Genomic DNA, 18,356 nt, shown 5'->3' on the forward strand with positions numbered 1-18,356 from the left:
TTATTGCAAACTTAAACTAGCAGCTGTGAGAATGTGTCAAGGTACAATGCTTTCCTCAAGGACATAGCCATGTTTTTAAATGGTTTTGTTACTTAAAGTATGTAAGACATCACTTGGAGAAGCAGAGAATCCAATATGATCTTTGGAAAATAACTTCAGCGAACTTATTTTAGGCAACAATTATTGTGGAGTCACACATGGTTCTTTTAGTTAAGAAATATAGATATGTTTTTGAAGGATACGGAGATGCATCAGTTAGGACATTTGGGATGACGCTATATATTCTAAGGAGATGCTTAAATTGTTCTGCTGGTGCCACCTTATAATGGCAAAGATTTATGGAGTTGGTAAGGTAAGAGGCGATCTAACAAGTGGTTGGCATGTCAAAGAATGAATCAGGACACAGTAGAAAGTGTTATCACTTAGGTAATCAATGGCTTTAAAAGAAACCAATCAGAAATTGAGCAGACACTTCCTAGCCAATCCAAGATTGATCATGAACTGTTCATGCACTATTAAGGGAAAGAATTCAGGATATCTCTGATCATGCAGCAGTTAATGGCAAGCAAGAGTTAAAAAGTGGTGATTCTTTGTATTTCAGTGCACAAGAAAAGAAGACTGAAGACAGAAAGAGAACATTAGACAGTGGCACAACACAAGAGGTGTAGCCCCAGTCAACTAATGTCCCAAAATAGTATCCTGAAGCGGATCAACCAAAAATCACTGCTTTTATTAAGTAGTATTTATTTTGTATTTATTGTTGAACTTAATGCATTGTGTAAAACCTATAAAAACATAATTGTACCTGGAATGAGTTTTATAACAATGCAGGGACTAGTAAAATTTTAGGTTGGTTCTTTCAACTCAGTCACAGGGATTCTTGTGGAACCACGGTCATAGCCATACCTCTGAGTCAGGAAACTTGGGTTCAATGTCGCACCTAAACAGGGTAATTGGAAAGTATCTATAATTATAATTAATTTAAATCAATTTAAATTAAGTGGATCCAAAAATCTTACATGGGCTTTATTTTATCATGTATCACAATTTATTATCAGAATAGTTGTAGGACCAACAGAAGGTTTCAGTTATACTACTTAATGCATATGATCATTGCAGTCCTGAATGCTTTTAGATGTGCAAATTTTACTCTTAAATTTTCACATGCAGTCCACATTTGAAATAGCTTGCAATATTTAAATCCGTTTGAGAGCAGTCTCTGTGTAGTGTAATCTGGAATCAAGGTGCAGTAAATTTGGACTTGGCAGATGCATTTAAAAGGGGACAGCTTGCCAATTCCAGCAAGGAATATTTCATTTGTAATACATATAAAATTGGCTTGAATGAGTCTTGACGCAGAGGGAGATAGGTGGCTTTCTTTTCTTCTTTCTTGCTAGATTTAGAAAACTGTGTAATTTAGATTAAGGGACTGAAAATAAACTGTGTTCTGCATCTATATAAAGTAGACAGTGTACAGGCTAGGCTCCTGGCAATAGCAGTTTATACCATTTCAGTTCATTCCAAATCAAAAACGTGGATAAAGATAAGGAACTGTGAAGAGGTTTACAACTAGAAATACAACTGCAGTACAGAACAACAAACATTTTATGGAATGCAATATTAGCTGAGTTTATCTCTATGTGGAAAAATCTTTACACTTTAGTGTACCAATGTAGTGGCGGTTGGTTAGCTCAGTTGCCTGGATAGGTGGTTTACAATGCAGAATGATGCCATCAGCTTGGGTTCAATTCCTGCACCAGCTGAGGTTACCATAAAAGAGGATCCTTCTCAATCTCTCGGCTCACCCGAGGAATGGTGACCTTTAGGTTAAACCATCACCAACTGTTCCTCTCTAATGAGAGAGCAGCCCTGTGATCTGGTAGGACTATGGCAACTTTATCATAGTTGCAAAAATTGTCAATATTCATTTTTCATCATTTGATTTTAAATACCCAAGCTTTTATAGATTGAAAATGGTTGAAAAGGACATTACTGACCTAAATTATTTGCTGTGATCACCTGACAAGCCCAGACAACCCACATGGAATATACAAAACTAGCTACATCTGAATTACCATTTAAATCAGGAGACACCAAAACTCAGCAAAGCATTAAGAAATTTGCATCTCATGTTTTACTCACAGTTGCGTGATAATTTAACATATGTTTAGGTGAAGGGCATGCCTGTCAGTTAGCTAGCTTGCTCAGAGAAGCAATGAGTCGATTCAGGAATATGCACATCGATCAATGTTAATAGCTGCTTGGAGCAGTAAAGCAGATACAATGAGAAATGGATATGCAGGCAAGAACTGGAAGACACTATCTCATTCCCTCTCTTGCTCTGCCTGTCTCTCAATCTTAGAAATCAGTGCTGTTGAAAAACCACTGTTCAGTGAGAAATCAAGTTAGCTGCAAGCTTTACCACCGAGAAAACAGGACAACAGTCTGGGGAGGACAATTTCTACATCAGGAGCATCTCTTTCCATCTTTTATATGTTTCACAAGTAGTGTAGCATGTTTCATGCTGAGCAGCAGGGAATTGTCAGTTAAGGTGATAATCGCTTGTTAAGTCTCTTGATGACAGCCAACTGACCTCATTAATATTCATCTCTGTCTCATTAAAGAAGGCAAACAAGCTAAACATCAGTCCTGAAGGGTAATACCCAAAGCGTTGACTTCTCCTTTCCTCAAGATGCTGCCTGGTTTGCTGTGTTCTTCCAGCCTCCTGTTTGTCTACCTTGCCTTCCAGCATCTGCAACTTTATTGTCTTTAAACATCGAGAAAACTTGACAGGGAAACTAGAATGCATACTTGGAGGACACAGCTCACTGCTTGCTCTGAAAGACCTCCTTGTTGGACACCGGACATCAACAACTTGGAGCAATCTTAGGTCCACAGACATTGACATACAAATATGCCAGCAAAGAACCCTCATGGGATATTACTGATCCACTTACAGGACGCTTCAGCACTTCAATGCTGCACTTGCAACAATCATTGTAATGCTGCACAGGACACTGTTTGTTCAGCAACAAGAACAGAGATCATGAATTGGACAGGCTGCATTTCCCGGCTCTTTGCTTGTTTTCATAGTGCTCACTCAATTTGGGCCTATCTGGATGCTCACAGCATCCCTGCCTTGCATTACCTCATCTTGTCTTTATGTGCTTTGCTCACTCAGTCAGAGATACCAGGTTCATAGTCCTTCTGTCTTGCCTTGCTGTTTAGCACAGACAAAGGAAGGAGACTTATTATGGCTGTCAGCAGACCTCAGTCAAGAACAATAGCCATCAATCAAGTAGTCTCAGCACAGTAAGTCAAGGACAGCCTCCAATTCCTGTCCAGGGGCTTAGAATAGGGTGATCAGATTCAGATTGGTCTCTCATACGAGGGATGAGGAGACGCATGTTTGGGCAGCCAATATCCCATCTGGACTCTTTCTGCCTTTTTGTAGGCTGTTTTCCTCCTGGAATGAGAGACAGGTATTAAGAGAGATAAAAATAGGTGGTACAGCTGTTACTTTTGTGGAAGGTATGGAGATGCTCCAAGTGAGTAAGTAAGCAAAGCAGAGGCTGTGCAGGGTTCATGGCACTAGGGGTTGAGCTGGGTGACAGAACGCAAGACAAGATGTTGCATGCAAAAGTGAAAGTGGTGGAGCATGAACCTTGGTTAGGGTTGGGTACAGTAGTAGAGATAGAGAGGGAGAGAGAGAGAGAAGTTTTAGAGACAGAATGGAGTAGACAGTTGACCTACATTGCTGTACATCCCTCCAGATGGCCTAAACTGTTTCTTCGCAGGTGGCATAATCTAATGTCATGGCTTTCACTGCTTGTCCTCAGGAAAACGAAGTCCTGTGTCATCACCAACACATTGATCAGGACCTCTAGGTCTCTGCCTACACAGTGGAGCAGTGATTTTCCCCCATTTTTCATGACTGGAGCAAATGGAGCAGAGCAGCTCTGCACTGGCAGTACTTACACAACTTCACAATGGGCTTTTAAAAATGGTGCAGGTACAAGAGTACATTCCAGGGTATCTGCTGAGTGGCAAGTTGTTCTGGGAATGGGGCATGGTAAGATGGGGCCAGAATCAGAGAGGAGGCATGTCACAGGGGCAGGTTAAACAGTTAAGACAGCTTTGGTAAGACACAGCAGGAAAACTCACCAGGTGTTGCAGTGGAAATCTGTCCGGAAAAAAAAAAAAATCGATGCAACTCAGATTTAGCCAAAAAGTCACTGCAGCCCTACAATCAATGTCTCCGAAAACGTTAATTCAGCTACCCACTGCTAATCCAAGAAGACATCCCATGCCAGCAGCTTTTGTGCGCAATGTAACTTCAGCAATACAGCAACATTTAGGACAATCCATGAATAATCATAAAACCACAAGAAATAGAATCAAGAGTAGACCATTTCATCCCTTGAGCCTGGTCCACCATTCAACAGGATCATTGCTGATCTGACATTCCTCATATCCACCATTCTGCATTTCTACATAACCCTTGATTCCCCTAATGATCAAGAATCTAACCACCGCAGCCATAAATATCAGAAGTCAGCCTTAAATATGAGAAGACTCAGCCTTCACAGCTCTCTGTGGTAAGGTGCTCCAAAGACTCAACTCTCAGAGAAGAAACTCCACCTCCATTCAGTCTTAAATTGGCATCTCTTTATTCTGAGACTATGCCCTCTGGTCCCAAACTCTCCAATGAGGGAGAACATCCTATCGGCATTTAACATTTTTTTTTCCTTTATTCATTCACGGGATGAAGGCGTCGCTGGCTAGGCAGCATTTATTGCCCATCCCTAACTGCCCAGATTATGGGAAAGCCCCAGCCTGCAATAAAACAAACGCCCCTTCATTCCCATACTAGTTCTTGGGGAATCATTTAGCAGGGTGATGGTTAACTGTGTAGGACACCTGTCAAAAACCAAATGCGGCCAGCAGTATATCTTCAATATCGTAGATGTGGCTTCCTGGTTCTCGGAGACCATTCCCCAAAGAACTAGTTCTGCTAAAGTAGTGGTGAAGAATTCCACACTTTTATTGAAAATGGATCAATAGCTGAGATCCAGTCATTTTGAGGTACCAATTTTATGTCCAAGATTATTGGTATAACACAACTAAAGCACTCAGTCTACCACCCACAGGCACAAGAAGCTTTTGGCAACCCCATCAGATCTTCAAGACAATATCAGGACATATTGCCATGAGTATCCCTTTGACTGGTCAAAAGGGCTGAATTTCTCTTGTTTACAACTTGGGATTCAACTAAAGAGCTCACCGGTTTTAGTCCTTTCAATATGTTCACGAATGTGAAGGAAGAGGTCCTCTGAAACTAATCAAGGAAAAGATTGTTGGAGAAAAGGGGACGAATCATCTATGTTAAATTACATACCTTGCTCTGGGAGTGGCCCAGGAGCACGTTAAAACCTCACACAACCTTAGTTATACAGGATGTAAATATAAGAGAATCCTTTCCAATCAAACAACATCTTTGCCTAGGTCCTGAGCAGCAGGTGAAAGCAGAGATTCAATCCATGAGCCCAGAAAGTTGTTTTGGGACATCTGCTCAGGCTGGAGAAGGACTTGCCGTGGAATGGGGAGGATCCAGTCATCATGATCCATCTAAGTATCAAGAAAATAGGCAGGACAGGAAGAAGTTCTGTATAGGTAGAATTGGGAACTAGGCACAAAATTAAGAATCAAAATTTCAAAAGTAATATTCTATAGGCGAGCCAACGGCATAGGCCAAATAAGATTACAGAATTAATGTGTGGCTGAAAGATTGGTGTAGGGGAAACATGTTCTAATTTATGGAGCTCTGGCATGAATACAGGGGAAAGTGGCATCAGTGCTACTGGTCCCAGCTGAACTGTGACGGGACCATTGTTTTGTACTTCAGAGATTCAAAATGTTTTGAGTTTCAAAGCTTTGATTTAATATTTCATTCCCAAAGATGGCAGCTTCTACAGACGCAATACTCCTCAATTATGCACTGAAATATTAACTGAGATTATTTACTCAAATGCTGGATTGAGATTCAATCTGCAATTTTATACCTTAGCAGCTACAATAACAACGTTCAGCCAAGTCTGAAATCTAGGGATTCTAATAAATGAGAGAAACTCGAAAGAAATAGTATGTTCATAAGAAAACCTAGGGCTGACAAATGGTCATTCTGCCCATCAAAATTAAATGCCTCTCTGCACCAAACAGTGGCACTCTGAATGTCACTGATGTTTCTGCCTCTAAGGCCCTAACCTGCCAATCAGTTCAAAATACTTATTAGTCAATGAAATAAATGATGTAAGGTTATTATTATTATTTGAATCTGAAATATTAAAATAAATATTTTGTGTACATTATGATTCCATTCAGGCATTCCTTGGACTTGTAATGTCCTGCACCAAATTTTGAAAAGGACTGACCACAGGGTAGATAAGTTTCCAATCAAGATAACAACTATCTTAATGTTTTTAGTTGTACATTACATTGCCTCATTAAAAGATACATTCAAGAACAACTGACAAAGGAATTATATGAATGCTGGACTTTATAAACTGTTTTTTAATTCAAGATAAAATTCAGTAGCTTGGAGAGGAGAATGGCACTTCATATGGGATCTGCCCAGAGACAAGTGCAAATAACCTTACATTGAATATACTTGGAAACAAATTCATATGACCTGCTTATTATGGAGACAGAAGCTCAGATTGAAACTTATCTAAAATCAAGTGCAAGTTTTAACACACCTCAATAGAAAGGAGAAAGCAGCTGCCTTGCTGCATACAGACTCTTAGGAGAAGTCAGGCAGACGGATACGTGGAAGACCACCAACCAGGTACTGCTGTGCCAGGTAAAAGAAAATGACTGTTTTGGGCTAATCACAAAGTACTAGTGAGCACAGAACTACAGTTACAGGGAATAGGATGGCAGAGTGCTTAAAATCAAGGAATCATCAGATACACCTTACTACTGCAAGTCCATTTGATGCTACTCTGAAAATTGGCTGAAGGCACATTGTTTAAAAGAGCAATAGAAGATTCAACCTGGTGGAGCAGGGACAACAGACCCTGTTAAAGCCAAGAGAAACCTGATATTTTAAACACAAGACTACATTTCTGCCATCAGTCCACTATATTATAGACATGTTATATTAAGAAGTTAATAACTGCGCTAAGCTAAAGACAAATACAGTTCCTGTGTCTAATGTTTTGTTTCCTGCTGAGTAATGTTTAGTCTAGGTTGATTTTAAATGCATTTGTTTGAGTAAAAGTCCTAAAACATGAAATCATGCCATGTTTTCCTTTGAATTGTTCACTTATTTTTAAAACGTTTACTAACTTTACAGGGTTCGTAAAATAAACTCCATTCTGGCCATTGAATCACGTTAATACAATCTGATCACCAATTCACCAAATTAGACAGCACCTTCAAAGCCCATGACTACTACTATCTAGAAGAACAAGGGCAGCAGATACATGGAAACACCACCAAGTGCAAGTTCTCCTCCCAAGCCACTCACTATCCTGACTTGAAATATACCATTGCTTCTTCACTGTTGCTGAGTCAAAGTCCTGGGATTCCCTCTCTAATGGCATGGTGTATCTGTCTACAGCATATGGACTGCAGCGGTTCTAGAAGGCAGCTCACCACTACCTTCTCAAGGGCAACTATAGACATTTAATAAATGCTGGCCAGCCAGCAATGCCTATATCACATGAGAGAATAAATAAAATTGGAATGTCATATCAACAGTGGTGTGACTCTGTATCATACCTTTAGGGATGCTGGCGATGGTTTGTTCTGTTCCTGATTTTCAGGGTCATCATTTCGTGCAGCAAGAAGGGTCACCTTTCTATGACAATAATCAGCAAGGTCCAGAACCGCTTCATCTGCAGAATCACATACATCCTACATAGAAGAAAATAGAAAGAAACTTTATATTAATAGTGGTTGAAAAAGGTATATATGGTCAAATTAAGTCAAAAAACAGAGCTCAGTGGATGAATACCTCACCCATCACCATGCTGAGATCAAACAGATCAGGAACATCCCAGGTTCAACCCCTGGGTTGTGGTGAGTTTGTAAATTCATACTTCAAAAAAATAATAATTTTGAATAGAAATTACTGTCAAATTACCAATTACTGCTAGTCACATGTCAAATATTTGATGCATTTGTATAAATCTTTTTGATTTTCTAATTGGGTAGAGGCATGAAGCCATTTCAGATAAATGGTTCACACTAGATAAATGATTCAAACTAGCAATGTAAATTTTGTTTGCCTGAACATATTATTAACAGGTCTGAAAAATGGCAGGTCAAACATATTTTTAAAAGAACTGTTTGCCTAATCATAAGAGGCTTTGGAAGTCCATTACTTTCACAGTAACATCACTCATCATGGTGCAGTTATCAAAAAGATAATATTGCATCACTTGACAAGCCAGGCCTTTGTAATGTTGTTAGTGAGTAAAGAAAATGACTGATTTTCTTACAGAATCTTACAGATTCAGGGAACAAAGAGAATTAGACATGAAGGGATTCATTCCTCTTTGCAGAAATGTTCCCACTGAAAAGTTTTCAGAAGATGTGTTTGGTGGGCAACAGCACCTACAGTTGAACAATATTTGACCATAGAAGAAAAGCAAAAGAAAAAAAAAAAAAATTGTTAAATGTTCCAATCGCTTTGCCTTAGGGTGACAAGTTTGCAGAGATGGCAGATTTCATAAACGAGGTTGTTGACTTGCTTGCCGAGCTGGCTTGTTCAGGTTCAGACGTTTCATCACCATGCGAGGTGACATCATCAGTGGAGCCTCTGATGAAGCCGTGTTCTTCTACTCCACTTGAAACTTATACTGTTTGGTCCATTATGATGAGTAGTGGCATTTCCGGTTTTGATCTGTATGGACTTGTATATGGGGTACAATTATATGTGTTTGTTGATTGCATCATGGGTGGAGAACCATGCCTCTAGGAATTCCCGTGCGTGTCTATGTTCGGCTTGGGCTACTATGGTTACCTTATCCCAGTTAAACTGATGGCTTTCTTTGTCCGAGTGTACCGATATTAAGGAGAGTTCGTCGTGCTGTTTTGCTGCTAGTTGATGTTCATGTATTCTGATGACTAGTTTCATTCCTGTTTGTCCAATGTAATATTTGTGGCAGTCGTTGCATGGTATTTTGTAAACCACATTGGTTCTGCATGTTGTGGGAATGGGGTCTTTAATCCTTGTAAGTGTTTATCATAGAGTGGCTGTGGGCTCGTGTGCCACCATGATTCCTAGTGGTCTTAGGAGTCTTGTTGTCAGTTCTGATATGTTCTTCATGTATGGCAGTGTGGCCAGTGTGTTAGGGTGTACTGTGTCCTCCATTTTTGTCTGTTTAATTGGAATCTGCGGATGAAATTGTGGGGATATCCATTTATAATGAGGATTTAATATAGATGCTCTTCCCCTTTCCTGCATAGTTCCGGGGTGTTACAGTGTGTCCTGGCCCGTTTTCATGGTGTCCTAATGCAGTTTTGTTTATGGAAATTGAGGATTTGATCAGTATGGGTTGCTTTTCTGTAAACTGAGGTTGGAACTCCCCGTTGGTCATATGCACAAATTTAACATCACAAGGGCAGAAGAAAACAACAATCAAATTCCATTTCTGGATGTTTAAGTTGAACCTAAGTAAATATACAAGATTCTGAGGAGAATAAAACAAAGAAAAGTGACAGGACTTGAAAAGTTAACTTTTTTTTTCCTCTCGTCACATATTGCCAGACCTGCTGAGTTCCTCCTTCAATGTCGGATTTTATTTAAGATTCTAAGGGGGCTTGACAGAGGAGATGTTGTGATGTTTCCACTAGTACGAAAAGCTTGAATCTTTAGTAGGGGACATAATTAGAAAATAAGGGTAACACACATTTAAAATGAAGATGCAAAAGAATTTCTTCTCCCAGAGTGTAGTGAATGTCTGGAAAACCGTATGCCAGAGAGTTGTGGAGGTTGGATCACAAAGTATTTAAACAGGAGGGAAATATCAGGAAGTTAAAGGAATATGAAGAGCTGGCAGAAAAGAAGAGCTGAAGCCTGAGGCAGATCAGCTATGATTTTACTGAATGGCAGTGCAGGCTTGAAGAGCCAAATTGCTAACCCCTGCTCATGTTTCTTATGTTGTTATGCTATTTGCAATGTGTTTTGGTCAATGGTAACTTACACCACTGTTTACAGAGTCTCATAAAACATTGCGGGGGTTAGAGTGGTTCTTGCCAGCAGTGCAAAACAGATAGTGCATCAGCAGCCAATTTTTCACCATATCCAATTTTCTTTTTATTGAAGTTCATGGGATGTTATTTCAAACTCTTCTTAGGGATTCATTTTCTTGGTCTTACTGCTGCTTTTATTTAGGTTGAAATTATAACTCTTTGCAATATTTTCCAAATCAATGGAAAATTAAAATTGGAATGATGAAATATTAGTTGCTGATTGCTGTGAGCTCACTTCATGCAGCTGGCACAGACCAATTTTATCTTTATCAGTATTCCAGCATTTCTCAAATCCTTCAGGAGCATTTTTTAAAAACCAAAGTTATAATGACATTTTCATATTTTGCATGATCTTCAAAAGTAAAAGAATGATAATGAGCATTTTTGTGAACAACTATGAACGATTAAACACTCATGATTACTAAAATTTGTTTTTGGAACATTTAGTTCAATTGAAATGTGTAATATACCTACCTTATGGTAAAGAATAGTTTCTAGGAGGTTAATGATGGTTGCTTCATGATGAATCTATATAGAAAATAGGATAGTCACATATCAAGTTCACCCAATATTCGGAAATAGAGAGCCAACATGAACATTCTGTCACTGGGAAGTATTTTATAATAATAGCAAAGCTTTTCTCTGTATGAAAAATTAAATACATTAATAGCTCGAACATTGATAAATGATATTTGAGAAGTTGTCTGTGGTGTGTGTAAATGTCAGTTCATCAAGACCTGAAATGCTGCCAATCACCATGTTGTGATGGTTGAAAGCCAGTGTCTGTTCAGAGTGAAACTAGACTTAGGTTGCACCCACACAATGCATACTGAATAGCAAGATCTAACTCTCTTTGGTTCATGAGTGGAGAGCTGAATTGCACTGGCTTTATAGCTTCTACCTTTTTATTACAAAGCTTAACTAACAGATTATGTGATGACGTTATCATGTTACATGGTTATGCTAAAAGGAAAAAATCAACTTGAAACAAAAATGTCAAACAACATAATAAGTGAACTGCGGCTCACAAGTGAGGTTTCCACTGTGACGATTCTCCAATTACCTATTGCAATTACAATTTCTAGTTGCACAGTAGTCATTCCCTAATTTGTAGTCATTATTTTTGCAAATACCTTTAAATCAAGCAAGTGTGTAAATCATACCCTTGCATTTAGAGAACCAGCTTATTCAATTTATAGAATATTCTGAAAAAAATTCTGAAACTTGCATCAATTCACTTAAAACACAAGCTTAACAAAAGACCATAAGACACAGGAGCAGAAGTAGGCAATCTGGATTTGCCTTTCTTGGTTGATCAAATAATCCTCAATTCTACTTTCCTGTCTTTCCTCTTAACTCCTTTGCTAATTATAAAATTTGTCTATCTCAGCCTTGAATATATTTAATGAGCATCCTCTACAGCTCTCTCGGGTAAAGAAAGAAAAATTTACTCACCTCTGTTCTAACTGAGCGACCCCCTTACTCTGAGGCTATGTCCTCTGGTCCTGGACCCATCTACAAAGTGAAACAACTAACCTGTCAAGCCTCCTGAGAATCTTCCATGTTTCCATAAGATTACCTCTCATTTTTCTAAACTCTAATGAGAACAGGCCCAAGCTACGTATCCTCTTTTCATAAGAAAAGATCCTCGTGAACCTTCTCTGGACTGCTGCCAATGCCACTATATAATTCCTTAGGCAAGGGGACCAACACTGTTCAGCCTTCGAGATATGGCCTAGCTAGTGCCTTGTACAGTCTTAACAAGACTTATAAAAACAAAATTTGAGCAGGAATACACCTTTCAGCCCTTTCAGTCTGCTGTGTCAATCATTATGATCATGGTTGATCATCAAACAAAATAGGCTGTTCCCATTTTTCTCCCTTATTCTTTGATCCCTTTTGACCCAAATACGATATCAACTCCTTCTTGAAATCATACAATGTTTTTTGCTGCCCATGTGTCCTGGAATATAGAAGGTTAAGGGGTGAATAGACTGAGGTTTTTAGTTTTTGAAGAGAATTAATGGGTGCATAGAGGGAAGTGTTTTTGCTGGTGGGAAGTTCTAGAACTAGAAAACAATCTTAAAATTACAATCAGGTCATTCAGGGGATAAGTTGGGAAATACTTCCTCACATAAATGATCAGAAAAATGTGGAACTCCCACCACAGTTGGTGTTAATGCAACCTTACAATTATTAATCGAAAGGTTGAGAGTTTTCTACTAGTCATGAGTATGAAAGGATATGAAGCCATTCAGGCTGACAGAGTTAAGGTATAGATCAGTCATAATGCAATTGAATGGTGATACTGGTTCAAGAAGTTGAAATGCTCTTCATTGTTCCTGTGTCTCTCGAATATTCTCTCTTGTTGAAGCTGATCGTTGCCTGAAACTTAAGTAGCAAGTTACTTGCTACTTATCAGTCCAGACTAGATACTGACTATGTCTGCTGTGTGGGGACAAGACTGTTACATTATCTGATGAATTGTGATTGGAACTGAACACTGTTCTATTTTTGATGAAGGAAAAATTATTGTTGAAGCAACTCAAGATGGTCGAGGCTACAGTTAAAATGAGGTTTCCAATAACAACAACCATCTTCTTTTGGGTTAGGTATGACTGCAGCCATTAGGGCACTGCCCTACCACCCACAATTTTAAATTTACTCAGTCCCTTTGGTGCCGCAGTATGAATACTGATCATACGTAATAATAAAATTACATCTCACCTACAATGTGTCGTAGCATTTCACATGATGTATTAAACTGCAAAGGTATATTAAATTTGTTTTGATATAGAAAAATAATTACACAGAAAGAAGCCATTCTGCCCATCATGCATGTGCCAACCAAAGAAGAGTTCAACCTAATCCTACTCTCCAGTTCTTCGTCTGTTCCCTACTTCAAGTGTATGCTCATGTATAATTTTTAAAGCCTCTACTCCCAATGCTGATGGGAGTTCCACACCTTTGTCACTCCCTGGACGAAATAAATTCTCAACCCCTCTTTATCCTTGTCGTGATTGTAATGAGGTCATCCAGCTGGATATCACAGAATATCAGTTTCCTGATTGGACCAGATCAACAGCCCCAATCAGGGAGCCCTGGCTGACAGATAAGAATGGGAGTATCAGACATCCTGTTCACTCAGAGATCAGTTTGAGCGAGCTTGATCAGTGTCAAGGACTCTCCACATGTAAAGGGTGACTTGGTGACAAGATATTGGCCTTTGTGAAGTCATTTCATTCCAATGCCAATTATTTTAAATCTATGTCCCCTAGGACGTTGCTGCTAAGCAAAATCATAGGGCTTTATTATTCCAACTATCTTGGTCTCTCAAATTTTACATCTCAATTAAATGTCCATTCAGCATCCTGTATTTCAAAGAAAATACCCTTAGCTTATCTACTTTATCTTCATAGTTACTATTCTCCATTTCTGGCAATATCCTGGTAAATCTTTGTGCCCTCCCTGCTTTTATATTCTGTACCTTGTGCAACAAGAGAATGTCTTACACACCTCCCCTCCTGTCAGTCAAATGTAGAGTTCTACAACTACCATTAGATTGATTTGATAGACTTTATGCTTCGGATGTTCAGGACCATTTTACTATTAATCTATGGTTAGAAATTATAAAAAATGCTGTCTTGTGTGTAGTTTAAGAATACCTCATCCATGGAAGAACTTTATCCTTCTCCCTTTAATTTGTTTTTCCTCAAGTCTGTAAGGAAGTGGGTGAAATATACCTCCTGGTGTTTGGTATACTTCCAAATTTTCCTACAGCAGCGTTGGATAGTCAGTTCTAAATTAACATGGGCAGAATTCAAGTCATTGAAACTCTGATTGTGAAGAAATTCAGTGGAACTTTCACTCACCGCAATATATATAGGGAAAGTGCTCTTTGGGTTGAAATCCTGGAGCTGACACAATATAGGAAACACTTTCTGCTTCCAGACCTCTATGGCAAGGAGTTCATGAATCAGTGTGGGGACCTGCAATGAAATCAATATATAAATGACAGCTATAACATTTCGTAGCAACACAAATCAGTGGAAGGATTAGGCAGCAGGAAGGCAATATATTAAAGAGGCTATGCATCATAATTCATATTCCAACAGGTCAGGAACCTGGAATCTTAATGTGGGATCAGAAGACACAGGCCCTTTTTCCTCTGATACTGGTTAGTTTAACCCCTCTGTTTTCAGCACTGATGAGAAAGCTTGAATTTATAAACATTCACTGCTCATAATATTTACAATTTTAGTACCTGAAGTACGCTCAGTGTAGATGACAGCAAGAGTCAGTGCTGATCTAGGACTAAACAAACCAGCATTTCTTTGGAAAGAAGGAGCAACACGCAACAGAATGAAACAGATTTTGGCATTTGCAAATCAGCTGGCTATTAATCCTGATCTTTTTCAATCTTGATGCCTGTATAAGCATTTTTCTATGAAACTATTACTTGCTCCAACCATTTCCTGAGTTGCCTGTGCTGCATTAGTTTTTTAGGGAACTATGGGCTGAATTTTCTGACCCTATCATGGAGAGGAATGGAGATACAAATGTATTTTCGAGGCTGTATCAATTTCAAAGCATGATCCTGAGACCAGCAATAAGCACCAGGGTGAGGGAAAGGCAGGGCAGGATTGTTGCAATCCTCCACAGTGATATTGATTAAATTTGGTAAAAAATTTATTTAGAAAGGTCGAGGATGTAATATTTAAAAGGGTCCATGTGTTTCAGAAGCTGACAGTTTCTAAACACACAAGAAGCAACTATACTGTAGAGAGGAGTCAGTCAAGGTTGCTCCAAGGCATCACCCAGCCTCACAGGAGGGCAAAGGGGACTTGGAAACTTAGTAAAAGGATGCCCTTCATGCTGCATACACAGAGATGGACAAAATGGAGTTGGCAGCCTTTGGCATCACATTAGCAGAAAACAAGGATAGGGCTGCCAAGGACAACTGGGCAGTCAATTGCTCAAAAGGTAAGCTTCTGTAACAATGGGGAAATTATTGTAAGACTTTGGGGTCAATGGCAATGAGGGCAACACCCTCCACAGAAAGCTAAGTTCCTTAGGCATCAGATGGGTACAGGAAGGAAAGGAGGAACAGGAAGTACAGAAGATCATGCCCTCATCACAGGATTTAAAGACAGAGTTACTTGGGGATGATCAAGAATCAGTGCCACAGGAGATCACAACTCTACAGGTAGAAGGTATTCACTCCAACACCCATTGTGTGTGGATGGATCCTAGCGGACAAGGCAGAACCCTTAAAGACATGGTTACTGACTCCTTTATGGGAGATCCAGATACTGACAATACAACCAGCGTAAATACTTAATAGGAAAACCGCAGGCCATTTTGCTTCCACGTAGTTAAGGCTGGATATCTGAAATTGGAGATGTTGAAAGACAGTACAAGCCCATCGAAAACAAAAATAGACAGATCAGGTTTTCAGATGCAAATTGTCTGATAACCTGTTGCATACGAATCCATGGAAAAACACATAAAGCTACACCTAACAACGGAATCTAAAAAGAATCATTGGTGTACAGCTGTTGTCAGAATCTGACCATCAGTCAGGCAACAAAACATTACTTGTGTCTTTTGTTTAATAAATACTACCTTCGCATGAGAGTAAATGGTTTCCTTGACAAATTCATCCTGGTCAGCAGTGGCATTGATGATAGCCTGCATATTCAGCTTCTCGATGTATTCATGCTGTCTGAACCATCTGTGAACAATTGGCACATTTAGAAAACAAAGAAAACCTTGAGGACTGGTGGAGCAGTGGTAATGTCCCTACTTCTGAGCCAGGAGGCCCAGTTTCAAATCCCACTTGCTTCAGAGATGTGTCATAAAATACATGAACAAGTTGATTAAAAAAAAAAAATCAGGTTCTCTTGCAGTAGTGTTCCTACCTTTGGGCCTGCAGGCTTGGGTTCAAGTCCCATCTACTCCAGAGATGTGTTATAACGTATTCAGACAGGGTGATTGAATTAATCAACAAGAAAAATTGGAGGCAAGTGCAGGTATGGTGGGCAGGTCAGTATTGATTACAGGTATTATATATCAATGATATGTGATAAAATGTCAAGTCATTTCACAGCAGCATTATCAAACACCGAGCTTTGTAAGCTTGGTTAAAGGCTTAGGTTTTAAAGAAGATCTCAAGGCAGAAAAAAAGAACAAGAGGCAGTGTGGCTTATGGATGGAATTAGAGAACTTGGGGTCTTGGCAGCTGAAGGTACAACTGTCAACCTGTAATACTGTCAGCATGTAAAATTTGATTTGCTCTAGAGTCCAGAATCAAAAAAAGCACCAATATCGAAATGGGTTGCGGGGCTGAAGAGATTACAGAGATCAGGAGTGGCAAGATCAGGGAGGGTTTTGTAAACAAAGATGAGAATTTTAAAACTGAGATGTTTCTAAACAGAAGCCGATGTAGGTCTGAAGCACAGGAATGGAGAACAGTACTTGGTGCAAATTAAGACACGAGCTTTGGATGATCTTAAATTTGTGGAGGGTGGTAAATGCGAGTTCAAACCTTAGAATGTTGGACACAATCAATTGTAAAAGATAACAAAGACATTAAAGAGGATTTCAGCAGCAGTTGAGCTTAAGCAAAGACAAAGTCAGGTGATGTGACAGTGGTGGAAGTAGGCAGTCTCAGAGTTTGCACAGATTTTTAAATAAAATCCTATTAATACAGCAATTTTCATGGCTACAAGGCATCTCAAAACATCATACAGCAAATAAAATACTTCCGAAAAACAGTCACTGATGTAGGAAACACAGCAGTCAGTTTGGGACAACAAGGTGCAGGGCTGGATGAACACAGCAGGCCAAGCAGCATCATAGGAGCAGAGAGGCTGACGTTTCGGGCCTAGACCCTTCATCAGAAAAGGGTACAGCAAGCTCCAGATAATCTGGTTTTGTAATTTTTTATGAATAAATATTGGCCAAGAAAATGGAGGTAATCCCGCCTATCCTCTTTGAAACCTCCACCAGAGGGGGTAAACAGAACTACAGTTGAAACACATAAACCTAAAGACCCACTCAATACAGCACTAGAGTGTCATATTTATGTGCTTGAATCCTAGAATAGGACATAAACCCAGAACATTCTAATTCAGAAACAAGTTTGCTACCAAGTGAGCAGCGGCTGACACAGTAATCAGAAGCTTATCTTGAAGTCAAATATAGCATTAAGATGGTTCAGCTTGGAAAATTACCATAGAGGTGGTTGGAGTTGGTGGCTAGGCAATGCAGCTTGTATACTATGGTTTACATCTCTCTAATATTTGGTTGGAGAAAATTTCTGACATCCAGTACTGGATGTTGGACAGATATTTGACAACTTATAGGAGGGCTTGAGAGGGATGTTGTTGAGCTGGAGAACAATGTGAAACCTGACATTAGTTTTTGGATGAGGCATCATGTACGTGAAAAACTGATGGGGGCCATGGCTAGACTCTTGGAGAACTCCAGAGGGTAAAAGTCAGGGAATGGGAATGGAATACTTGCGATTGATTCTCTGACTATAAATATACAGATTAGAATGGAACCAGGTATGTGCATTTTTAGATGGGTAACCAATGAGAGTCATTAGAAGATGGTTCACTATGTCAAAGGCAGGTCAAGAAGGACGCAATATCTGAAGAGACAGGAAGAATTCGATAGCAGCATATATAATTTTGAAGGAGTGGGCCAGAATAAATAGAAACAGTCAATCATGTAATTGAGCAAGAAAATGTGTTTAAAGAGGATTACAAGACTGTGAAATCCATTTCCAGAGTTATTGGTTGTAGCAAAGGGGAATAAAACACACATGCTGTGACTGCAAGCCAGGGTTGAACAGACTCACTGGCTCCAGGGTCATTCTCCCTCTAATCTGGTCACCCCTACTTGCTGTGAAGGTTACTTTTTGTCATCCTTCCTGCCTGGGACACAGTCGCTACCCCAACCCAACACGGGTTCACTCTCCTCCATATGGGGAGGAGGGTGGGGAGGGGAGAGGTGGTAGAGAAGATAGGCAACACCCCCCTCCTCACACACCTTCCATGGGGGTAGATAACATCCCTCCATCACCTACT

At 39.5% G+C, this 18,356-nt stretch overlaps 1 protein-coding gene across 1 annotated transcript in view; it reads right to left on the reverse strand.

The window, feature by feature from the left end:
* The window catches only part of zmynd10 (zinc finger, MYND-type containing 10), a 32,114-nt gene extending 16,124 nt beyond the window's left edge, over positions 1-15,990 (reverse strand). Inside the window, 4 exon segments of the mRNA XM_048606364.1 lie at positions 7,783-7,917; positions 10,735-10,788; positions 14,133-14,249; positions 15,886-15,990. Coding sequence (XP_048462321.1) covers positions 7,783-7,917; positions 10,735-10,788; positions 14,133-14,249; positions 15,886-15,957 — 378 coding nt within the window. The 5' untranslated portion in view covers positions 15,958-15,990.
* Positions 15,991-18,356: the final 2,366 nt, after the last annotated feature.

The sequence above is a fragment of the Rhincodon typus genome, chromosome 16 (assembly GCF_021869965.1).
Source record: "Rhincodon typus isolate 14 chromosome 16, sRhiTyp1.1, whole genome shotgun sequence".
Taxonomy (NCBI): Eukaryota; Metazoa; Chordata; class Chondrichthyes; order Orectolobiformes; family Rhincodontidae; genus Rhincodon; species Rhincodon typus.